This window comes from Anomalospiza imberbis, chromosome 6 (genome assembly GCF_031753505.1).
Source record: "Anomalospiza imberbis isolate Cuckoo-Finch-1a 21T00152 chromosome 6, ASM3175350v1, whole genome shotgun sequence".
Lineage (NCBI taxonomy): Eukaryota > Metazoa > Chordata > Aves > Passeriformes > Viduidae > Anomalospiza > Anomalospiza imberbis.
In genome coordinates, this window is record NC_089686.1 from 60,146,316 (window position 1) to 60,171,989 (window position 25,674).

Here is a 25,674-nt window from a genome sequence, read left to right on the forward strand (position 1 = left end):
TGGAGTATAGCGTTGGTTTGAAAATATCCCCTTGGGAAAAGAATTCTCAGATTGCTTCTGTGATGGGAAGGAAAACCACAAGCCCCACTGTCTATCACTTAATGTACACTCTTCTACTGGTTGGCCTGAATAGGAATGATTTCATAACTGAAGTGCTCTTCTTCAAGTGCTCCTGTTCTTGTAGGGTGAATCCTTTTTCTGAATCAAGTTTATCCCTTATTTTTTCCCTTATTAGCACAGGCTGTCAGCTTCTTCATTTGATAATGGCACAGTCTTGTAAAAATTCATCACTGTAGGATTCCACCAACTCCAAGCCTGGAACATCAGCTGACAGCAATAGCATTAGACCATGTGTCATGTTTTTCATGTTTTAACATTATGTTTGTAAAAATCTTACCCTTAGCATGATGAAGAGTGAAATCAAATGGCTCTGTGCATAGTGTATTGTGCATAATATTGGCATTTTTATTAGATTTGTAGTTAAGGTCATGTCCCAGTACTTTATGTAGAACATTTGTGGTAGTTGTTGATGTAGTGGTACAGCATGTATTGGTAAGAAAACAATTTTGACCACTTGAGTGAAAGAAACAAAAATTTTTAATGTGCTTTTGGGAGAGTTGGACTTATTTTATTCAAATTTTTTTGGCTAAAATAGAAATAGTGTTTTTTTATCCTAATGTATTACTTTAAAAAAAAATCAAACAGCTTCAGTCTACAATGTCTGCAGATTGCCTGCACAATGCCTGATTCATGTTGGCACGTTGACACAACAGATTTGTTGCCTGAAGTACTACATGTCTGTACATGGTTCTTATTCAGACTTTATTTGCTGCCTCTTCAGAAGTCCTTCAAACATATACACTTTGACACTGACAAAATAATTTATATACTTCATATTGAACAGCTCAGTATTACTCAAATGTTTTAAAATGAAAGACAAAACCAAGCCTGATTGTTTTGGTTTTAGCAAAACCGTTGTTTTACTAACAGAATAACTTTTGTGGTGGGGCAGCTAAGCAAGGAGTCAATCTGTTATCCATGACCAAGCAGCTTAAATGTGATCTATGTTAGGGTTTTATTTAGACAACAGAAGAAAAAGTGGTGAGCCCTGATTTGTGGTTGTTATGGCCCCATGATACAGACCAGGTCTCTGTTTTTCCTGCAGGAATTCCTTCCTAAGGGTTCTGTGGCAGCAGCCAGGTCAGTCATAACTCCTGTGCTCTATGCTCTACCCCTGCCTCTGTAATTCTTAGTGCAGAAACACACAGGGTGTGTCTGGCAGGGACAGCATCGTGTGTTCTAGTGCACTGCTGAAAATTCAGTCTCAAGGATTAAAAAATAGAATCTGGGAAAAACAGGTGAAATACCTACAGTTGTTACATTTCTGTGACTAAAGTGCTGAGTGTTGTGGTCACCTCTGGTGTCTCTAACAAACCTGCTTTGTCCTTGCAGAGCCACCTGGGGCTCCTGTTTGTGTAACTCCTTGCTTGACAGCAGTTGATGCAGCTGGCTCAGAGTACAATATTTTGGTACAGGATCTTGTAGGAAGAGACTGAGAAAGACTTCTTGATAAAATTCAGATGCAGAGACTGCAAGCATTACCTTAAGTCCCTAATTTCAGACCAAAGAGCTCTTTTAAAATTGGGCCTGTCTTGTGATCTTTGACATCTTGAAGGTAGGCAGCAACTATTTCATGGCAACATGTGTGCATTGCAGCACCTTCATGTCAGTGCAGGGCAGTGACTCTGGGGAAAAAACTGTACTACTTCTGTCTGCTCATCAAAGTTTTTGCTTAAAACTAAAACCAAGCCAAGAAATGCAGAGGAGAAGCAAAGGAAAATTGTGAATTACTCTGTGAATATTGTGATAAATATTGTGATAAAACTGTTTTCTTTTTTTTTTCTACAGTAGTGCTCATTACTTTAAAATGAAAATATTGATAATCACATAATATCTATAAGTAATAGTTTTACTCTTTGCAAAAAGTTTCTGCCTCCATATTTGAAGGTTTTGCAGTTTGAGTATTCTTTTACAGATAAACTTGAGAGGAAATACCTGTCTTTATTTTGCAGAAAGGAGCTGAAAGAATGGATGAAGACTTTAAAGCACAGGCATTTGACTCTACTTTTCCAAGTCCATCAGAGACTTTACTTTCCATTCGACTGTTAGACTTCAAAACAAGTTTATTGGAGGCAATAGAAGAACTGCGTATAAGAAGGGTAAATTTGTTTAAATTGGATTTGGTCTTTCTTTGTCTTATTTCTGTCTCTTTGTAGGTAATCACAGAAAATGCTGCATAAGTGTGACTAAACCTCATGCTGTATTTTAAGTGATTCACCCACCAGGGTTTTATTTAAAAATATAATAGAGTGTGTTACAAATTTCCCTGTAGACAGCACAAAGGCAACAAGGTTGTATGGGAATGAATTTGATTTTCTGTAACAACATAACAAGTTGCTAGAGTTGATACTCAGGCTATTGAGAAAAACTCCATTAAATTATTGTCTTTCATTATAATTCTCTTTAACAGCAGCCTTTGATACAAAATGAAAAGAAAGAATCCAGGTGTTTTCCAAGTCTCCAAGTCTTTCTCATTTCAGAATTGATTTGCCATTTGCCAGAAAAGTGGTGAATTTGGCTGTTTACTTGTGCTTTTCAGAATTACCTATGCAGGCAAAGAGCTATATTAAAAGCCCTTTATTTCACCATTTTTACATTGCTAATCTATGGAGCCAGACCCCTACAATAATAGTGTATTGAGTATTAGGGGTGTGGGGGTGTTTTGTTTTTGAAATGAGCTGAATCTTCTTGTAGTAGTACCAAGGTAAAATTGCTTCTGTGCTGGTAAAGGCAGCTGTTTTTTCTTGTAGTTAATTTGTCACTTGTATTTTTCTGTGGTTACTTTTCCAGTTGTGTGTATGTAAACATTTCTGTCTATTTCTCCCCTTAGGGTTTCTCAACTGTTTTGTGTATTGAATGACCTAAAGTGTATTTTATGTCTGATGAATCTGACCTGTTCAAAAGATGTGTATTATTACTTTTAAAATATTAGTATTGATGACATGCTTGATTTATGCTTATTTTGATCTAAGTGAAATGCTATAATCCCCTCTTTAAAAGCCATATACAAAAGAATGACTGCCATTAAAAAGAAAAAAAAAAAGAGGCTGCATGATGGTACTTTCTTGGTGTAGTACTGTTAAAGCCCCCATGGTGTTATCCCCAGACCTGTGTTAAAATGGTAGTGTTTAGTCTTGTCAAACTATTTTACTATTAAAAGTAAAGACTTGAATAATTTAACTTTATATATAATATAGTTAAATGTATACATATATATTTTATACTATTATAATGATCAAGAGTATACTTTTCTTTATAAAACTGCTTAGCTGAATTTACATGGTTAACTCAATGTTGCACTTTTAATGCACTTGGTCAGAGCCTAAAGTGTTCATGGAGTGCCATGGGATTTCATCTTTTGGCATTTTTCTTTGGGTTTTTATGCCTGTTTTGTGTCTGCTCTGCTACAAGAGTTTGTGACTGTGATTTTGTAGAAGTTGTCTCAGAAGGGTGAGTAACTTTTTGCCTTGAAATTGTTTTTAGGTCCAAAACTGATGGAAATGCTAAGAGTCAATTTCACAATTAAGATGTAGCCCCAAGTTTTTAAAATAGCTGTGCTTTCCATTACCCTAGAAAAATATATACATATGTATATACTTACCTGTTTAGTTAGAAATTTAGATTAAAAAGTAAGCATTTTACTGGCAGCCAGGTTGAAATCTTGGAGTGCCCTTGAATGCATTTTTGATTGGTTTTGATAGTTCAGGGCTGCTTGCTTAGTATGTTTGAAGTTTGGAATATAAAACATAAGTGTTTTGAAGAAGCAAGAGTTAGTGAATAATGTGGCTTATGCTTAGTGGCATTCATTTTTATCTTTTTAAGTAGAATTTTGTACTGTTTTTGCTTTAAAATACCCCTAAAAAACCCTCTCCCCGTTTTAGCTATGAATTTCTTCCAAATTGGGTCAACGTGAGGTTATTCTGTAAATTCTTATTCAGCACTGAGAGAAAGGTAGTGCATAGACCAAAATACAGGGATAACTCAGAGAATTACAGTGCTTGTCTTGCACCATGCTAATTTTTCCATGGCCAAGAATGAAACACACAAACTTAAACTGTGTAATCTGCTCCATCAGAAAATGGAGTAAAATGGAAAATTCTGCAGGTTTCTTACTGCTTCTCTCACTTCCTTGTGAGGTTCAGTTGACTGATAACCTGAGGGAGGCCCAAGAGCCAGTACCATGGATTTTACTCTGAGTTTTGTCTTTGACCTCTGGCTTGGCCTCAGATGAGATTATTTTACCTCTGTTTGCTTCTGTTTTTCTTCCCTTTCTTGGTCTTGCTTGCCACTTCAACAGGAGACTCTTTGGGACAGGACCTATTGTGTATTTTGAGTTTAATAAACTGTGTGGAATGGTTGGTTAAGCTGCAGCACAAATTCAGATTAATAAAAATAAATTTGAGGATGCAATTATCTGTGTGAAGCTAATAAAAAGCAAACTCTTAAATATGAAAATATTTTGAGAGATTTGTTGCAGTCCTTACTCAATGTCATCATACTGTAGTTAAACTCTCAAAAATAGTTTAGGAGAGTTTCTCAGAGTAATGTTCATCTGTTGCATCTTCAAAGGAAATCCCAATTCTTGATAGCTGTGCAAGTTTGTTCTAAAGAATTGCTTAAATGATTATACTTGATGCAGCTTCACTTTGGTCCTTTGGCTATTCACAGGGTCTTTTTTCCTCTTAGGAATTGGCATAATATGAGTATGTAAGTAATTAAAAGCCACAAAAAATTATATTTCTCTTTCCTCTGCCCCACAGGGATAACTTCACACTCCAGTAGCTGGAGTGTCTTCTGTTTTTTCCAGTTTAGCTCTCCCACTCATCAAGCCCTGACTAAGCCAGTGATCCCTTTGTGCTGGATATCCCTTCACATACTTCCATGTCTGTCAGTCTTGCTCTGCAGCCAACTGAGTGCCTTTTCTTCCTAACAGCCTTTTAACTGGATTTTATACCTAAGTGTAAATTAGGGAAATTTTTTTCCTGAAATGACAGACTCAAGGATCGCAGAGTATTGGGGAAAAAAGTAAGTATGTGGATTTAAGAGAATAAACAGCACTGAATTTCAGATCTCATGACTGTGACATCCTGTGATACTGTTGTTCGAGTCAGCAGGGGTGTTAGATGGTAATTTCTCTGTTTGTGAATAATGTGGCTTTTGATTAGGAACTGATTACTTGCAGTTGGAGAGTGTTCTAAGAATCAATGCAGGCCTTTCTAGGAATATATTTTGATAGAAGAGATTTAAATAAAGAGTAATTGTAACCTATACAGTGGTGTCAAGGACAGACCAGTGAAAAATTTCCAAAGGAAAAATAGTGATTGGTACAAATTTATGTGTCTCTGCATCTGAAAATGGAAAGTTTTTGAGAATAGATTCCAAATATACGTTGCTATTATTTTTTGTTAACTGTTGTAACTATGAAAATCTAACAATGTTTTATCAGAGACTAAAGTTAGAATAGTGCTTCTATGAATATCTTCTCTCCTTTTAAAATTTGTCCTGGAAACAAAGCTTAATAACAGTATCCATGAGACCTACTAAAAATTGTACTGGTCTGCTTCATTCATGAAGGAATTTCTAATTATAGTATGAAACAATCAGAAACTGTAGTTTCTGTGAGTACTATTTGACCTGCATGAAAATTGGATGTGCAATTTTGTAGGAGGGAGACTGTAAGTTCAAAAAAGATAATAAAAGTACCTAGCAGCAGTTTTGGCTGCTTGGACATGAGCCAGCTGTACTCTGTTCCTAAATCTGTTCAGGGTCAAGAATCGAGGGGGCTTGACCAATCCACAGCCCATCTTGTAAAACTACAGCCTGAAGCAAACACTTTAAAGAAGGCTTGACACTTTCTAAAGGTTATAACGAGTAAATAAACCATCAAATGACTCCTCTTTTATTGTTATGGTAGTCTTTTTTTATAAAAACACTTAAATCCATGTAGTCCTAAGGCATCTAATAAAAAATGAACACTTTTAAGGTTTGGTGGGTTTTTGATCCCTCAGCAGAGTTATATACAATATTGTTCTCCTAAGTATAACAAAAACATTTTTGTCTTATTAAACAAAAAAGTGCTTCACACAAGTTTTAGAAGCTTTCGGTTCAAAATGGGTAAACTATAAATGTCCTTTGGAAGATGTAAAAATGATGGATAAGGTTTATAACTGTTAGCGATTTCACGTGAGAACATTTTTATCATGTAATTGTCATTCTCAGTTTAAGTATTTATGATGTTTATTTTTTCAACCGTAGTACATACATGCACATTTTTGATAGCTTCCAGATACACCTTTATCATTTGGGAGTAAGTTGGAGGAGTGTTGTTCACTTAGAACTTTGGTTCTTATCCTTTTAAGTATTCACAGCAAAGGGCTCACTTAAAATGGAATTTAATGCCATTTTCTTACCATTTTGAGTAAGACTTTTGCTAATAAATGTATCATTTTCATAGCATTTGTTGCTGAATAACAGAAAGGATTGAAGATCACACCTTTTTAAAAGCTTCAAGCCAATCTCATTTGGTTTTATCACTCAAGGGAAATTAGGGGGATGCATATTCCTTCGGTACTTATAGAATAGTACCAGGAAAAAAAAAGATCATTGCAACTGTGCAGCACTATTTGTTGAAGCAGAACTGGGAATCATTGATAATCTTTTAAGTTCTCTTTTTTTTTTTTTTTTTTTTTACCATAAGTCATATGAAATCTTTAGGTCTCTTCTCCATCTGTATTCTACCAGTATATATCAGAGAAGCAAAAGCTAAAGAACTTTTCTCTAGTTCTCTGTGAGCCAAATTTTAGTTTTAAATGCCTATTAGTATTTTATATGTAAAAATCACATGTGTGCTGAGGCATATATTTAGAACCTGCAAGAATCTCTTGAAATGCTTGGGAGTAGCCTCCTGTGGAAAGAAGTGTGCTTCTCTACACACATGTGCCTGTAAACTGCTAAGCAAGGAAGTCAGTTTTGACCCTAAAACCCTATAAAAGATGTCAATGTCAAAAAACTATTTTGAATCACTTGGGACATGTTTTGCACTTTTGTTTCTATTGATAAATAGTGGGACTATGAATCAAATATGGTACTAAGTGAGAAAGGGTTGCAAAATCTTCAAAACCATTTTGCATCAATTGTTGAATTGTGGTAAATATCCTTGAATCAGAAACTTGGAACTTGTATTCATATTTGGCTTCAGAAAGCATTGCAGTATATTTTATAGCCAAAAAAATTTGTTACCTTCTTCACTTGGAAAGGAGAAAGAGCCTTCATTTGTCCTTTCGAAGTGTCAGGAAAGGTATTGCTTCATCCAGAGGTGGGATCTCTTTAGTCTTATGGCAAATAATAGTTGTTCATGGTATTGCAATTCAGTAGAATTTTACTTAAACCCCAGTATTACAAGAATGATCCTTTTGAGGCCTTCTTTAATTTTTTATTAGAGAGATCCATGGTCTTTTTTTCCCAAGTTGTGACTGTTTCCTAAAGGTTCTAACCAATTTTTGACGTGTGAGTCACTTCAAGAGTACTTGAATTTTTCCAACAATTAAGATTGCAAGATTTAAACTATAGTGAAGTTGAACTTAAAAACAGTATAAAATTTGCACATAATATATCAAAATGCACTGTTTTAATATTGGGAGTATTCCTTTACCCTCACACAGCTTGGCCCTTGCTGGCATGTGTCCAACACAAGACCTCAGTAAATGTTAGTAGTGCAATAATTCATCAAAGAGAAGCCAGGCTTACCTTAAAGTGGTCACTTTCCCAAGCTGGCCATCAGAGTGCAGAGCAAAGGCAGGAAAGCAGCCTTTTTGAAGCTCAGTAACAGTAGTGGAGCTCTCCAGGTCATTGAAGGATATTCATTTTTTTGAGTGTGTGCAAAAACAGGACAGTGCTGAGTTGCTTATGACATGCATCAAAAACCTGAATATTGTTCTTGCAGGAAGTCATGACTGTTAATAGGGGAACCTTTTGTTCTTCCGTTTTTTTGAATACTGCATTTGTGAAGGAAGGCCAGTGCACATAAAAATTGGACTTCAAAGGGAAGCTGATTCCTGTTGGGCAAAATTAACTTTAATACCAGAATGTTTCAGGAAAATTCACATAAATATTTAGGAACTGCCATTATCAGAAGGTAACTCTCATGTTTTCAAAAGTAATAGTTTGATTCTTGACAAAGTGCTTCTACAAGAACAGGATCTGTGACACACCTTCCTTCTATTAGTACCTTTTGTGGATCACGGTGGAAACTTTGGACTTCAGTAATGGTCTTCTCAGATTTTCTAGTAGCTCATCAGAAATATGTGCTGATTATCCATGATTCTGTTGCAATTCCTTTTGGTAGGTCAGAAGGCTTCTTGGCACAGAAGATTATGATAAATATTTCACTTTTTTCCCATAATAACAGAAGTAACCACTGACAAAAACTTTTCAGTTGTCCTAGAAGGTATCAGAAAGAATAAAGATTCAAATGCTTTGAGCTGAATTTTTAAGATGCCCCAAAGATTCAGTGTCATTAATAATGATTATCTGTATCATTGAGTACAATGAATTCTTGAAGCACTTTTGCATCTCACTGAATTTCTCTTCATCTCAGTGTTTTGACTTGTTTTTATGCTTGTTTTTAACTAGGAAACAGAAACGAATCATGAAGACCAAATAAACAAAATTGTTATAGAGAAACAGGAACTTGAATGGCAGAAGGTAACTTTCCTGTGTGCTTTTACTGTTTTACTTGCTGAGATTTAATTTTTATATGTTAATATAAATTGTGATTTGTTGCAATTCCTCTTTTTAGAGCTATTTTTGTTTCAATAGTAGAATGTGCTAGCCAGTAGCTTATTATTTAGTCATGAACATCTGTAGCTTTTCTTTTGATTTGGATTGTGCCCAGCTTAGAAGTGTTTTTAACAAGAGAATATAATAATATTTGGCATGGCTTGGCAATTTCAGTCAAAAGAGATGGAAATACTGAAGAAATAAGACATTTAGCTGAATCTGAGGCATGTTGACACATAGCTGTGAGGGAACCTGTGTAGCAACTTCTCTGTATTATGCTTGGCTTTGGCAAGTGCAAATATCAGTGCAGCAAACTTCACTTGCAATCTTTTAGAAGTGGTAATGTTTCCAAAAAGTTACTTTGAGCATTAACTTGTATGTTATCCATACTCAGAAGTAGTTTGTCAGCTTTTAAATGTTGAGAATGAAGTATTCAGTAACATTCTTCAGTCTAACATTCTTCTCAGAGTTAGGGCTCCTGAGGTTATGCTTTCCTAGGAAATGCATTCCCTTCTTTAGTACAATCAAACCTATGACCCCTGTCACTAGGGCACAAGATAAAAGGCTTCACTCCGTATATTTTACGACCCCAGAAAAAACAATAATTTCAGCTCTATCCTTGATCTTGGGATATTTAACATCTTATTTGTAAAGGAAGGCTATTTCATCTTGGAGTTCATCCTAACCATCTTAAATTAATAATCCTAACTCTGTGCTTTTCTTTCTTGAAAGATATATATGTGCACACAGAAACAGGAAACATTTTATATTTGTAAAAGCAAGAGTGCTTTCAAATTGTAACCCTTCTTTGCTTTTCTTAACCTAGCATTGCAGTGCTTAATATTCTGGGTTCAAAAGGGAGGATTTCCACCCATTCTAAGACCTTAGCAGCAATTTAATTTACCACTCATGAAAGGATGGGACATACAGGTGGTGAGGTGAACTCTGTTCCTCTGCTTTGTACTTAACATTGGCACATGGCAAAGCTGGTGTAAGCAATGAGTGGTAGATTTTGGGAACTTCAAGTGAGCAAATATTCTGGAACTTCGAAGGAGCAAGCTAATACGAATTTCCAGTCCTGGAGAATCCAGTGAGATGAAAATTCAAAGTATGACATTTAAATTGAATTTATGACCTGATTGTTTCTGAATGCAGAATCATATTAACCACAGCAGTAGTTCAATAAGTAGACATCTTCCTCTGGTTTATCAAAGGTTCTGTTTTACCACTTCCTTCATAGAATTCCCTTTCAGTCAACATTTCTGTCATTCATTTTATTTTACCTTAAATTTAACTAACTAGTTTGAAATAAAGACATTACTTCAGCTAAGTCATATTACAATATTACAACTTGTCTACATTTTATAAATATACTGCTGCTGCTCTTGAAAAAAATACACTCAAGCAAGGAAAACAGAGTAACTGGAGAATATATTCCTTTAAGTCTAGTGGGTATACTCATACTTGTGTAGCATTACAATATCAAAGTCGATTTTGTTCATATTTAAAAAAAAAACCTGCTTTTTTCTTCAGTCTTCAGTCACACGTATATGGAAAATTTCTTCCAAGCCTGAATTTCTGACAGAGATAATAGAATCATTTTATCTGATAGTCTTGTGTGTGAGGCTTGTTAGAAAAGGAATATTTGTAGACACTCCTGTCTTTTTGAAAATAAAATACCTTACTTGAATATACAGTACAAGAAAGTGGTATGTTGTAAAGAGTTCAGCATTGGGTGTTTTTTTTCCATTACATCAATGATAAAGTTATATAAAGGATGACTGTTTAATGGAACCAGACTGATACCTACATCATTTATTCCATGATATTGCCTTGAATTCCTGTATCTTATAGTGCCATCTTAATTTGGCAGTGCTGTGGATATAAAATTTTATTCCTGTGGTAAGCAGGAGTACTGCAGTGGGAATAGTTGATTTTTTTGTGCCTGCAGTACTGCCTCTGCCTTGCTAGTGTACTTCACATGCCTGTCACCCCTGGAGAACCTGTCCTTGGACACAGGGCTGAGGGACAACCTCGGGAAAACATTCCTCAGGACTTTTATGTGCTTCTGAATATTCATTTATGTACTGTGCATTGTTTGTTATGCACAAATCAAAACTTTCTCTACTCATCTTATGATGAGGTATTAAGTAAATGGATATGGAGCACCTTACTTCCATGGATTCTTGTCTTCTATCAAAAGGCAACAGCTCTCACTTGTACAATGTGAAAGCAACATCAGCTTGCTGGAGAAAACAGCAATTTTGGAAGAGATTGTATGTTTAAAAACTCTCAATTTCTATTAAGGCAGAAGAAGAACTTTGACTCCTTGTGCGTGAAACAGATTTTCAACTTATTTTCTCCCATTCATTCTTTTTAATAGTGTAATTTATATTTATTTTTGTGCAGTCATTACTGGATTGTTTCCTGCCTCACCCTAATGTTTCTAAGCTGAACACTCATCTATATTTTGAGATAGCTGTTCAAGGACAGAGCCTCTTAACTAGCTTTATCTAATATTTCAGTGTTTAGAACTGAAAAAACCTGGTCTTCCATGGTAAAGGTGAAGTATCTCATCGAGAACCATGGTCCTTAAAGATGTTGGAGATTTCCATCTTGTAAAGTATTAGCCTATGAGATTGTGATATGAAATAATAATACAAAAAAAAAGTACATCTTCACTAATTTTCTTGTTTTTATGGATGAGAGTAAAGCCAGGTTGGAGTGTGATAAAAATCTCATACTATTGCCTTACACTTAGTTATTTCTGGCTTCCTTCAGCTCTTTCAGGTAGCTTGTTAAATGACTACAATTTAACTATAAACAGAATATCAGATAGTTATTTTTCAGTGGGATTCTGTTTTTAATGGGAATTAGAATTGTGTTGCCTGGACCAGTGTCAAGGTTCAGTCTTAAACTGGCAGTGGATGTGGATTGTTTCTGCAGGCTGGTTGGATGGGTAGGATTGCTTACAGAAGTCCTAGCAAAAGGTCTGTATTCCAGAGGGGAGAATTGTTACCTGTTAAGAATGAAATAGAAGCTGCTACCAAAAAGACAATTACCAGTTTAAAAATGCATCTTTTTAGTCTTCAGGGTTTTTCAGTCAGTTTTATCTTTCTAAAAAGATTTAACAATAAGTCAGCCTTTTCTTGAAATACTTTATATGTAATTTGCTCTAAGATAATACTTAACTCACACTGCTGTTATTTCACATGAGCAGGAAACTCTGCAGCATCAGACTGACACACTGCAACAACAAAACAAAGAAGCTATGGCAGCTTTTAAAAAACAGGTAGGAAAGCAAAGCCTTTGGTTTTGACAGTGGGATTTTAAAATATGATGGCATCATAGCAAGTTGTCAGTTGGTATGAAAATATTTTTCTATTGCTTATAAAATGTTAGAATATGCAGCTCAAAAAAGAAAAAAAAATCATGTCCTTTCTTCTGGCCACACCATTATGCTTCTATTTTGGCAGTTCTTTCCAGATGCCCCTCCTCCTGGCATTTTTCATTTTTATATTTCAAAAATCTCCTAGAGAAGATAATGCTTCTTCTAATACTTTCCTTACTCTGTTTTGCTTGTTTGGTTTTTTGCCTCTAATTTAGCATGACCTCTGCAAGGGGAGATTTATAAACCATGGTAAAAAGATCTGCCACAAATTACCCTGCTCAACATTTGAAAGTGTATTTCATTCTTGTGTTTTATTATCCATATTAGAGTGAGCGAACACAAGTGCTGAGAGACCTTGCAGAGAACAGTCACAGGAACTGAAACTGTTGCCCATGGTGATGAAGAATATGTCATTAATGCTGCATCACAATCATGTCACACAGAAAAAAAAAAAAAAAAACCTGACAAGCAATTAGGCTTCTCCCTTGAAAAAATATTTTGAGGTTCACAAACTGCTCCTTGTAACTCTACAAGTTCCTGTAGTTAGAAAAAGTCCAGGAAGTATACTATGCAGGTTAATATAACTATATTGTCTTGTTGAATTGCATGGATCAAATTATTGCCACGTGCTGTTCTGATTTTTTTGTTTGTTTTGGTTTTTTTTTTTTTATGTGACTGACAACCAAGTTACAGGCAAGGATGTTTGCCATGGAAGAAGAAAAGGTACTGTACAATTATTTGTTGTTTGCCATCCAAAGAAGAGCGTAAGCAAATCATAATGATATAAAACTTACCAAACATATCTTAAGTATAAACTAAGTATATTGCAATTACATTATGTTTTTTGCTATGGCCTTTGCAAAAGAAATGTCTTCGTAACGTCATTATTTCTGTTTTTTTGTTTATAGACTGTAGAACTTGTGAAGTGTTACGGCTTATGCTAAAAATCAGTTGAGGAAGGAGTGTTCTTTGATAGTTCCATATTGCAGCTATACAAAATTTATTTTATTCTAGAAGGTTGGGATAAATTGGGATAATTGGCCTTTACAAGTAGTACTGAAAAACAACTTTTCTAATTGCCTTAGAGAAATCAGATTTTAATAGGGATTTTATTGATTTAGCTGAACTGGTTTCCTAAGGTACTTGACCTAAACGAAGATTAGGTCTAATTTTAGCCTGAATTTATGTGGACTTCGTTAGCTACATAAGTTTTTATACCAGGCTGAATGCCCAATTCTTCCTCTGAATGAAGGATTTACATTTGGTGTACAATGAACCTGTTTTAAACTGTGAAGTCAGTGAATATCTGCATGTGGACTCTATTGTTTCATTTAAATTTCCCAGTGGTTTAGAGCAGATGAATATGATGGATGTGGCATAAGAAATTTGCAAACTGGTTAAATGGATTGCAAGTATATGAAAATAAACTTTTTTGTTTGCTTCATTGATATTTATTGCTATTTATTTTATATTTTCTGGTTGAATAATTTTCTTGATTGGGAGTTCAGAATTTTTTCTTGTTAATTCATTTGTTGACACATACCCACTTATTACTCTCTGGTTTGTGTTTTCAATGATAGCTTCAGAATAAATTGTATGCTAATGACTAATTTTTGCTTCTGCTTCCATTGACTTGAAGAGTACTTTCAGTACTTTATACCAAAGTAACCAAGAGAGTAAATTAAGCTCAGGACAGAGTTGGAAAACCAATTTTTGCACCAATTGGGATTATATGTACTATGTGTGATCAGGGTGGTTTTGGGGGATTGCACAGCCAGCAGTATGTTGGAAATGACTGGAACATGCAGGGGTGGTTGAATGGATTTATTTGTTTTCTGGCATATTCTCTGGTATTTAGATTCTGTTCTGCATTGGATTGACTGCAGCCAGTGACTCTTACCAGATTTAATTCTACTGGAGTCCTTTGACTTTCTCACGTGCAAATTCTGTATGTTTGTCTATATATGCATTCACACACACACACATATGCATATATATGTATATACATATAAAATATGCTTGCATGTATTTAGTGATTCGAGCAATAGCAGGTTACAGTTCACTCTTTGAGGACTGGGAAAAATGAGCAGGTTGTTTCTATGAAGATCCTGCACATAAAAAGTGGATTTACCTGCTACCTTTTCTTTTAAAATTTACTATCTTTCTTCTAAATGTATTCATTCTGCCTTTGTCAGGCTTGTCTCTCCCAAAACAGCCAATTTTAAGACTTGATGAATAGAGTCGTAAGTGGTGAAAATACTCTCGTGTTTTCACTTTTCTTTTTATAGCAATATTTATCTACATTTTAAAATTATTTAGCTGAATTATTCACCAATGAATTGTTCTGTCGTAGCGGAGTAGCACTTTATTTTTGTAGCATTCTTTTTGATAAATTTTTATTGTAAATGCATTTATTCTGCCCAAATCCTGAAGTACAGCTTTTGTTGAAAGGGAAAATACCAACTTGCTGTAGAAACAAAAGAAAAAGAAATTGATGGACTGAAAGAAACATTAAAAGCATTACAGGTAAGCTATTGCTTTTGTAAAATAACATTTCTTTGAATGCAAGTGTTTTAGTTTTATACTAGTAAGAAAATTGTTGGTTTTAAGACCAGCTTTAAGGTCTTGTTTAATCTTTCTAGGACTACTCACATTCTGGGACTACTCACTTTGAAACTCACTGAGTTTCTGTTCCTATATTCAGTCAAGACTACTTTACGTTAATCTTCCAGCTAAATGTTCTTTTCCTCCAGAAGACTCAAAAGTCCAAACAGTGTGTGAAATGTTCTTTCTTTTCATTTCCACAGTCTTCCTCTTTATTCACATTCTTGTTTTCTTATTTCACACCTGTCTGGAATCCCTGGTTTTGGACTGCTAAACAGAACTAAATATTCATCCTGAGCCTCCAGCTTGCAGTGCTCCCTGTGTCTTTCAATGTTTTCCTCTGTTTCACTGGGAGGTTTCTGTATTTCCACTTGATCTGTGGCTTAAGACCGAGGCAGATATATTGAAAATGGATCACTAGCATTGCAATGCATTGTCAGATTTCAGGTATTAGCAGGAACTAATTATTTTTCTACCCAAAACTTAGCGGGATAATAAGTCCATTGAAAACAAAATGGCTATATTGGATTATCACTACGATTTTGAAACTTATGTTGGTTCTTATTAACATTCTCTTACAGTGGAATGCATTTACTTGGTAGCAGACTGTTATTTCCTTTAGTTAACACTGAATGTATTTTAGGAACAAAAGAAACTGATTCTCATGGCTGGCCTTCTGAGCAATAGCTGTAAGGATCTTGTTGCCTTGCTCAAACCTTGGCATAGCACAGATGATGTAGAATATCCATCCCTCCATGGTCTGCTGAACATAATATGTGGACAGCAAGAGTAATGAAAGATCCCACTGGCCTTTCTTTTCAAAGATAAACCACAAATTTTAAAAAAATTATCTTAAATGTTGAATGTTCACAGATCAAGCATTTGTGACACAGTACAGTTCAGATCTAGGAAATTCTGCTGTGGCCTGAGGAAGCAGCGGGTCACAATGGACATGTGATCCCAGGGAAGTTGTTTGGAAATTAGCCTAATACAAGAGGGAAGAATTTTAAATTCAATTCTGTATTCTTCTCTGTAGAGTCAGAACCCTGCCTTAAAATGATTGTTCTCTAGGTTTTTTCCTAGAAATAATATTTTCTGTATAAGATTTGTACACTCTGGGTTCTTTGATATTACTCTGTTTTTCCCTCTTATACTTAAGCATTATGCAAATCAAAATGCTCTGTCAGTGGGGTACTAAACAGTGTTAATATCTTTTAATGTCAGCCTTATATTATTAAAGTCTGTGAGATTGGTACATTATATCTTTTTTGTTACTAGTTAGAATATCTACTAAGATACTTTGAGGTTTTTTTTTCTAACAGGGAATACACGTCTCTTCCTGTAGGAGTTGAGGGAATACTTTCATTTCTGTCTTCTTCTCTATTTCTAAGGGTCTAGTTTACAGACTGTGGTCCATTTGCAGGTTGTTTTTATGATGTCTGTCAGAAAACACAAGGATTTATGCACTTTTTCAAAACTCCTCTAGTAACAAATCAATGTAAAGTGGTTTTATGTAATTTAAATATTGAAATAACATTATGAAGTAAAGTGAATCTAATAATACATGAAATTGTGCCATCATTAATTCAAATGTTACTGTATTGGATGGATTAGTAACAAATGCAATTAAATCCTTGGTATAACAATACTTAATTATGCAGGTTGTTGTCAGAAAAAATGCAAGTACCATTTAATGAATAACTCTCTGTTGTTTTACAGATTTCAAAATACACTTTACAAAAGAAACTGAATGAAATGGTAAGAAAATAATGAAAGTAAAAAAAAGGAAGGAAGAGCTTTAATGAAAACAGTATGCTTAGGGTGTAATCCACTACTAACTGGCTTTGATACTTAAATTATATATGATAATTCTTACAAGTAACACAAAGAGGTATCAGCTTCAAATCTGAAAATCTTACAAATGCAATGGTTTTAGGTCTTTATAGTGTGATAGCTACTGTTCAGCATGTGGTATTTTTTCCTCACTGAATTAAAGTAGAATTGGTACATTTGTTCTCTTTATAGATTAAAGATTTTTAATAGACGGTCATTTAAATAATGTAATTACTCTGATTAGGATCTGGATAATAATATCAAAAAGTAATAGAGAATTCCTAGCAGTTCTTGGTTTTGTTTTTAAGAAAAACTGGTGATTTTCTTCTCAGTCTCTTGTACTCCTCAGAATTAGTTCTTAACATCAGTTTGCCTGAACAGTTTAGATTTCATCCAGTGCAGCTCACTCCCTTTGACACAGGGAATAAATTTACCCAGAGTGACAGCATAGTGGTTCTGAACCCTGTTGTCTGTTTTAGGAAGTGAAAGAGTGAGCCACAGAAACATTGCTAGGCTTGATTGAATAAATGCTGTGAAAATTCTGCTGCTGCTCAACTGGAAAGAATAAAGATAATATTGTCAGACCATTACAAACTGTGATTTTAATTAAGAAGCTCAAAAAACTAGAGTCCAGTTTAGCTTTAAGTACCATGACATTTGTACTGAAAGTCATCTTCAACGCTACAGTGGTTTTACACAAAATATGGTGAAATTGAATAATGTGCCCTCTGACCTGGGAGATAAGGCTACAAGTTAAAGATCAAAGGCAACATAAAATGTGTTTTGTCTTACTTCACTTTTAACTTGTATTTTTTCCTAAAATGCAGCTGATCTAAAAATGTGTTGAAAACATACAGAATAATTGGACTTTCATTTAGGTCATTTTACATATTATCTTTCTTTCATAACTTACAAGCTCAGTCTTCCAAATGAATGAGAATATTTAAAGGACAAGACCTTTTCTGTAAGCTGGAAAGGCATCTATGCTGCTTAAACAAATATATTTCTTATCTTTATAAACTTTTCATTAATTGATCATTTGAATATTTTGAAAGCATTTGCTTTGATACAGAGTATGGCAATTTAAAATGCTATTGAGTGGAGGCTGGAAATCCTCTTTTGAATGTAGCACTAAACAGAACACATGCAGTTGGTACTTATTTAGGGAAAAATGCTCTGATATGAAATGATGAAAACAAAACACCCCACAAGGTAAACAAAAGTGAATTTTTTCCTATAACCTTTTGCAGTAGTGAGCTAATGCAGTTTCAGACCAGGTCAGATTCTGCCAACTTTACTTTCTGCGTGGTTACGCTGAAATAAGTGGTACTTTCAAGGGATCAATGTAGACTCCTGGTCATAGCCAATGGCAAAGTGTTTAAAAATCAAATGGATGAAATTCTGAACCAATCATTTATCTGAGACCCATTTCTATTTCAATTTTGTTAAGGACAGATTAGATTGTTCTCTGGTGTGTGTTTTGAGAGTAAGCAGATGTGCTGCTCAGTTTATATCTGGCACCTTAGAAACCCTGCCAGTCAGTGAAGGAGCTTCTGTGTGTGCTGGGGACTGGGTGTGACTTACTGATGTAGCTTTTTATTCTGGTTTTGTTCCTTTAATTCTGTTCTTTTAGAATAGTATATGCAATGTTAATACTTGACATAAACACCGTGTTTTAGCATGCTGTCCAGTTAAGTTTATGGAAAAAATTGTAGTGCTGATACAATTCTTACCATATATGCTATAATTTTGAAATAGTGGAAGGTTTTGTTTTGTACTGAAAGACAGTATAGAGACAAATAAAGGATTTTTTTCTTTTATTATTTATTTGTCTTTATTACTGTTTTTTTTCCTCCCACAATAAAAATGTTGATTATTGCATGCAGTGCAGTTGTTTTGCACCTCACTGCATATGGAAAGTAGCACTCATGCAGTCAGGAGGGATTACTACAAGGCCAGTTCAGTTGATAGAATACACTTGAGTGTGAGCTCTGTGTTGTATTTGTTTTCCTGCTGCTGAAATTAGGAAGTAACTGGAGGAAAACAGTCAGGTGTCCTGGCAGACTGGAGAATACCAGGACTCTCTGCATGTGGCATCTCTTCTTGTCTTCCCTTACTGTTTTTATTGGTATCTAAATGTATGTGAAACCATTGAGTGAAGCTGCAGTCAGTTGGTCTAGGTTGATGAAATCTTACCACAGAAAAGAGGGAATTTAGATCCAAATAACCCAAGTTGTTCCCAGCAGACAGGGGACTGTGTTCCCACCTGAACTGTGCTCAGGAACTGCTTACGTGAGTCCTACTTGGCACAGGCCAAAATGTGTCAGGGATATTTTAACAACAGTACAGGCATTTCCTGAGAACTTCCCTGCCACCATTTAGTTTTCTAATACAGGTGTAGTTGTCAAATGAATGAAAAAGGAATTATTGCAAAATGTTAATTAAACTTGAAAAGTTGGTTTGTTCATAATAATCTAAAATAGGAATGTTTTTGTTTCCTTTCTGTGTCTTTTAGAAGTTTGCCTGTAATCATATTATATTGTTTACAAACACATTAAGAGGCAGTGATGCAATATAAATTCAACCCAATTATTTTTAAGTAGAAAAACAGTACTGGAGGAACTGTTGTGAAAAAAAAAGCTTGTTTCGAAGATCTACAGTTGGTAGCCCTTTGCATAATTTTCATGTGATCTGGCCATGGGTCTCCATGCCATTGCATCTCCTTTGTTTCTCTGACACTTTCACCTCCCAGTTACCACCTTCTGTTTCACTGAGTACCTCTGACTGGTGACTCCATTTCCAGGATATCTTTGAGATATGGACCATTCCCTCTTTGTGTTTCTCCAGTCACCCACTTGACCCTGAGCTATTTCTCAGCTCTAGTTCCACCAAGAAATCATTGTGCCTCAACAAGCCATATGGCCACAATCAATTCCACTCCCCATCCCAGCTTATCTTTATTACTGGTGGAGGGCAGGGCAATAATTCCTGTTCATGCAGTATCAGACGCAAGGAAGAAGAACCAAGATTCTGTGGGTCTCACTCCGGCTCCAGGGTCATCCACTCCCTATCCTGCAGTGTCTCCTGGTGTTTCTTGATTGGCTTCTATGGGAGAATGTTTTACAGCCTTTTCACTGGGAGGGGACGAATCACATACTCAGGCTTTTATTTCTCTGTGCATTAAGCCTGGAGAGCAGCCTGCCATCAAAAACCATATTTAGGCAAGTGTTAAGCTCTTAATAAAACTCTTGCAGATACCTCAGGCCAGTTCCCTTTTTCCCTGGAAAGAGCCCTGCGAAGTAGCAAAGAATATTTCAACTTTTTGAGAGAAGAGGAGGGACTAACACTATCTTGCTGACTAAAGAAAGGAATTGGGATAACACTAAGAAAAAATCCATATTGAAATCTGCAAAACCCCTCAGATCTTGCCACAAGCCATTCAAGTCTCACATTAGGGCTGCCTCCCTGTTCATCTGTCTCTTAGAATAAATGGGGGAACTACCAAAATAAAACAAAGAAGATCTTTCTTTTTAATGTTTTTGTTGTAAAATTCCCCTCCTGGCATTAGTTAAGCACAGATCTTCAACAGTTAATTTATGATTAGGAAGAAAAGAGAAAGTATAAGAACATTTTCAACCTACATTCCTTGCAGTGATTTCTGTAAGTGTGGTGTTTCTTTACCAGTGCTTCCATTATGACTTTCCATTTGCTGTAGTGTGTTTAATTTCATACCTTATAAAACATGAGAAATTTGTATTGTATATCCTGTTTTGCTAGTCTTATGGTGGTCATTTCATTTGATTACTATCAGCTTTTATTATCCTCTGATGCCTGGACATGTATTGCATTTGTTACTGTGTGGAAATGGAGCCTTGCCAAAGCCAAACAGACTGGGCCAGATGCACCCTGGTGTAACTTGAATTTACACACAGGAATGAATTTGGCCCAGTTCATTTTAATTGCTGTTTTGCTCTGCTGTAGATTAGAAATAGATTAGATATCTTAACAAATCATTATCCTTTCTGAGGAATTAATTTAACCCATTCTCTTCAGAAAAATTAATTTTAAAATTCACCAAATAGTACCTACAAAACTGTTAACAAAAATACAGTATAAAGAAGAACACAAAAATCTTAGTGTTACAAAGATAACAAAAAAATTGTCACTGAACAGTTTCCACAAAATGAGAGAGATTAGTAAAATTCATGAAACATACTGTATTTAATTACCACGTGGATTTCTTTGTGGTATTACTTAGGCCAATGTGAATAGAAGTAAAATAAAGTGTTAGATGCTTACAAAAGTAGTTGGAAACTTCCCCTACAGATACACAAAGTGATTTCATCATATTTCAAGATACTAGAACAGCTAACTGATACTGAGGAATTAAGAATTGCTCATGGAAAGGTAATTTATATTTTTCTGGGAAGCATGGAGTGTTAATCTGCATTAGTCTCACTAGTCTAAATCAAAGTCGCCTCTACTCTAGAATTAGCTGATGCACTTCTGATTTTTAGCAAGTGTGTTGAAATCCTTTTCTTTAGGTGTGTCATACAAACTCTCTCCTAATTGCCCTTGGCTGTGTCATTTTCTCAAGGCCAGGACTGGAATGGTTGAAGCTGTCAGGAGTCTCTTGAGGAGGCTCAGAGCAGGGTCAGTGGAGCCAGTGTCACAGAGCCATTGTCTCCATGGATAGATTCTGTAGCCTGCCTGTGCAGCCTGTTCCAGTGTTTGCCCACCCTGACAATAAATGTTTTCCCCCTCAAGTTTGAGTGAAATTTCTTTTCTTTCACTTTGTGTCAGTGAGGGCCACTAAAAGGAGCCTGGCTGTGGTTTCTTTATTCCTTTCACACACACACCTCCCCTGGTATGTACACATTTGTCAGCTCCTCTCCAGGCTGAACTGTCACAGATCCCTCAGCCTCTCCCCAAATGTCAGGTGCTCACATCCTTGGATTATCATGATGACTCTGTCTCTCTTCCTGCTATTTGGAGATGGGAAAGCTCATTAGATACAAAATAGACAACTGAAAGATTCTGGGAATTATTTTGCATTTATGCTGGTAAATTCAAAAGCACTTGGAGAGCTACTTACTGTCATTAAATTGGTGCTTGATTTATGTTCCTAACAGGATCAAAAATTGCAGATGCACTTAGCAGCAAAAGAAGAGCATCATAAGAAACTGAATGAAGTTGAGAGGTGTTATGCTACTATTGCATCTCGGTTTGGAATGGTGAAAGGTGTTCATGGCAAGCTACAGCACAGTGGTATGTAGGTCTTAAATGCCTTCCAGCACTTGGCTTTGCTGTGCTTTGACAACACTGAGTTGGAGACCCTTGTAAACTCAGAAAAATAGCAGCTACCCCATGCCAAGCATCAAATATCTTGGTATGTTCCTCAGTGCTCTTTGCTGGTCCACTGCTACAGTGGTGTGTGTGACCACACAGGAAATTTTACTGAGGAACTAAAAAAAACCAAAAAAACCAAAAAAATCCAACAAACAAACAAACAAACCACAACACAAAACAAACAAACAATCAAAAAACCCCAAAAAACAATCAAAAAACAACAACAACCACAAAAAAAAAAAACCAAAAAACCTCCCAGAACACCAAAAAAACTTTTCAATTACAGAATCTCACTAAATTTTTTTGTTTCTTCCTGAAACCAAACTTTTTTTTTCAAGTCTATTTTCAATGAATTGGTAACATATTCTATGTATGTTTGTGGTATTTCATTACCTCAAGTTATTGCTTGTGTTCAGTTTTTAAATTTTTAAATCCAGAACACTGTTGGCCAACCACTGTCCTGCTGATTGTACTTCAAAGCTGGAGTGTGAGCGCATGAATTTTGTTGAAAGAGAGGTTTACCAATTTTGGCCTGCTTGTTGTTCTGGGGGGTTGTCTTAAGTTGTATCAGAAGATAGCTGTTAGATTTGTCAGTATTTTAATTTTTTAAGCACCTATTCTCATTCAAAACTGCAAAATTGCTTATGGTGCTGTAAGGCTGTTGTCCATCATTCCTCATGATGGACCATCTCTAGCAGAAAAGGAGAGGACGTTCTGGGTGTCTACAGTTCTTGTGTTCAAGTGTGGTGCCAGAAAACTACTGGGGAAAATAAAAAAGATTAGGGGTGAATGAAGAGGAATCAGAAAACAGAAAAGGATGAAGGGGGACCTGAGGGGATCAAAATACACAGATTGAATAGAACTGTCTGAAAAAGTACAGGAACCAGTAAATATCTTCAGCTTTTCATTGTGGAATTTCAATCAATTTCCCAGTGATATCTTCACCTGTATAAAGTTTAAGAGAAAATTCCCTTCCCTTTCAGCAGGAATAGAAGTCATTCTTAGAAATTTTTGCTGTGCTAGCCTCTGCTGTTTTTCTGTCTTCCATGGCCTATATGCATATAGCTCTGCACATCTGTTAACTCAGTTATTAATTTGTTCTGTGGCCCATTATGTTGTGTTAGTCTGAAAATAACTAAATTCATCAGAAAATTACAAGAAAAGCTTTAAAAAATAAAACTAAGATTAAAAGTCCTATTAAAATGACATCCTAAGACACTAAAAATTAAATTACAGTTCTAAAAGGCAAGCCAACATACAGAAAAGTCTTAACTCATTGTTTGAGATACAGACCTCCAGAGTGGTATCAAACTACACAGAAATAGTAGTTGAATCATATTTGCAGTTTTAGGTTTGTTTTTAAAAATAAATTATATGCATATGTATTGAAGTTAGAAATCAAATATTTGTTGAAATGTGAAATTATTTGTTAACATGCTTTAACTTTTTTTTTTTAAAGTGCAGGAAGCCATACAGCAGAATAAGAAACTAGCATCAGTGAATAAAAGACAAGAAACTGAAATAAGCAATCTGAAAGAAGTAAGTACAGTGCACATTTCTGAATGGAGAATGATCCCTGTGGGTCCCTTCCCACTCAGAATATTCTGTGATTCTTTGGGCCTTCCAAAAGCTGCTGAAGTATCAACAGAAGTGGTGGACAAGCAGCAGAACTGTTTTTCATCCTGTGACTAATGGCTAAATTAGCTTCCACAGACACCTCAGTTAAAATTGGAGCAGCTCGGAGAATTTTCTGTAACCTGTGAATTTTTATTTACCTCTACAGCATCCTCCTTGTTTCTTGCTAATGATTAGTACCCTCTCTTCTTCCTGTGCTGTGCTGCCATCTCTTCTCCATCTGTGGGGAAGGCAGCAGTGGTGTTTTCAGTGTAGTCAGAGGTACAGCATGAAGAGCAGTTGCCATGGAGGTGAGCTGGTAGCTTGAACAGAGGATAAAATGTGTAACTGAATCCCTGAGTTGGGAGAGTTTCGTGACAAGGCAGCTGAGACATCAGATTATGGTGATTCTGTTTACAGGGAAGTTGTCACTAAGCTCTTTTCTCCTCCCTCTATTCAGAAACTCCTCTTCGCCAAGTACATTTTTGAGTTGCACTCTGAACCTAGGTAATAGTGGGAAGAATTACATTCTTTTCCCTTTGAGCTGTTTCTTAAGAGCCCAAACAAGCTTTTCTTTTTGTTTTTCTTAGGAGAAAAACAAAAGGGCATTCAAAAATGTACCTTTCCACACCACATCTCTTCTTTGTATCTCTTTATCTTTTTATTTCCGTCCTTTAAATTTTTTTTCTCCTTTAGATTCTGTAATGATTTTATGTAGGGATCAAAAGCATGATTATCTCGACTTCTTGGCCTAATGTTAATCACCAGTTTCCAGATGATTGCTTTGAATTACCATGGAATGTTTGCCAAGTTTGTGAATGTTTTTGAAAACAAAAAAAGGCAGGGGGGAAAAGATAATTTGTACATGAAGAAAAGGGACTTATGACCATTTTATATTTGGGTTATATTGATCAAAAAAATGGATGTTTACCTGTTTACCTTTCTTTGCCCGGAAAATGGGGTTTGAAGGTACAAAAGTACTTGAAAATTCTCCCTGAATCTGTTGTAGTTTCTTTTCTTCTTAAGAGCATGTAGCCTCCTACTGTTAAGGTTCTTTGGAGTATGATTCCACTAAAAGACAGACTTTAAGTTTATCTTGAAATATAGACATTTTGAGATTTAAAAAAATTTGTTTTATTCTTACCTTCTTTAGTGCTTTGCTTAATTTTCATATTTGAGATATTTTCATATTTTCATTGAGATATTGTAGCCACAGTAAAAATTAATCAGGAATTCAATCTGGATTTTTAGGTACATAGTAGAATGTAACATGCCAAACCTCAGTGTCAAAAATATCAAGTTTTGAAGTGATCAAAGATTTCAGAACTCTTACCATCAGAAAAGCAGACTGAAATCCACAGTAAGAGAACACTGGAAAAATTCTCAAATTAATTTCTATATCACAAATAAGTCTTACAATATTTAAAAATGTTTATTTAGCTACATAATTCAAATAATATTTTATATATAAAAACTGTATATGTATATCTGGAGTACTTAATGGATGGAAGAGAACAGAAAAAATATTGGAAGGTGTCAGTGGTGATAACTTTCCTCTGTAGGAAAACCATGTTTGTTAGGATGCTGATATCATTATAACTCTGAAGGTCTGAGAGCAGCTTTGTCTGTGCATTGTGTACAGTCCAACTGTGCAATTCCTTTAAAAAAAAAGGGAGATAATTTGCATGTGACAGAAACAGGAGTGTTCGTCTAAAATGCAGCATATCTTCATTGTAGTAGATGGTAAATAAAAAAGTGAGGAGTTTTAGAAGTATTTCAGCATCACAGTGAAATGGATTTGTTGCTTTTGGTGAGAAAACAAGAATAATTAATTACTTAACAGTCTCTGAGGGTAAGTAATTTGAGAGGTAAGAAAATAGAAATGTTTAAGAAAATTTTGCATTGTAAAATTTGTGAGTAACATAGGTGTAGGAGAGAAATAGAGATTTATGTACTCCAGCAGTCAAAGATATTATTTGATCCAC

At 35.4% G+C, this 25,674-nt stretch overlaps 1 protein-coding gene across 23 annotated transcripts in view; it reads left to right on the top strand.

Annotated features, from left to right (window-relative positions):
• The window catches only part of CCDC73 (coiled-coil domain containing 73), a 61,937-nt gene that overhangs the window by 11,617 nt on the left and 24,646 nt on the right, over nt 1-25,674 (top strand). For 4 of the 23 annotated variants that reach the window (XM_068194746.1, XM_068194749.1, XM_068194745.1 and 1 more), the window contains exons 2-9: nt 2,073-2,219; nt 8,752-8,823; nt 12,119-12,190; nt 12,977-13,012; nt 14,741-14,815; nt 16,613-16,651; nt 21,859-21,994; nt 23,535-23,614. In XM_068194746.1, coding sequence (XP_068050847.1) covers nt 2,073-2,219; nt 8,752-8,823; nt 12,119-12,190; nt 12,977-13,012; nt 14,741-14,815; nt 16,613-16,651; nt 21,859-21,994; nt 23,535-23,614 — 657 coding nt within the window. Of the gene's footprint in view, nt 1-1,452; nt 1,676-2,072; nt 2,220-8,119; nt 8,255-8,751; nt 8,824-12,118; nt 12,191-12,976; nt 13,013-14,740; nt 14,816-16,612; nt 16,652-21,858; nt 21,995-23,534; nt 23,615-25,674 lie in introns of those variants that run through there. The other 19 variants (XM_068194755.1, XM_068194757.1, XM_068194761.1 and 16 more) reach the window with 12 other exon arrangements.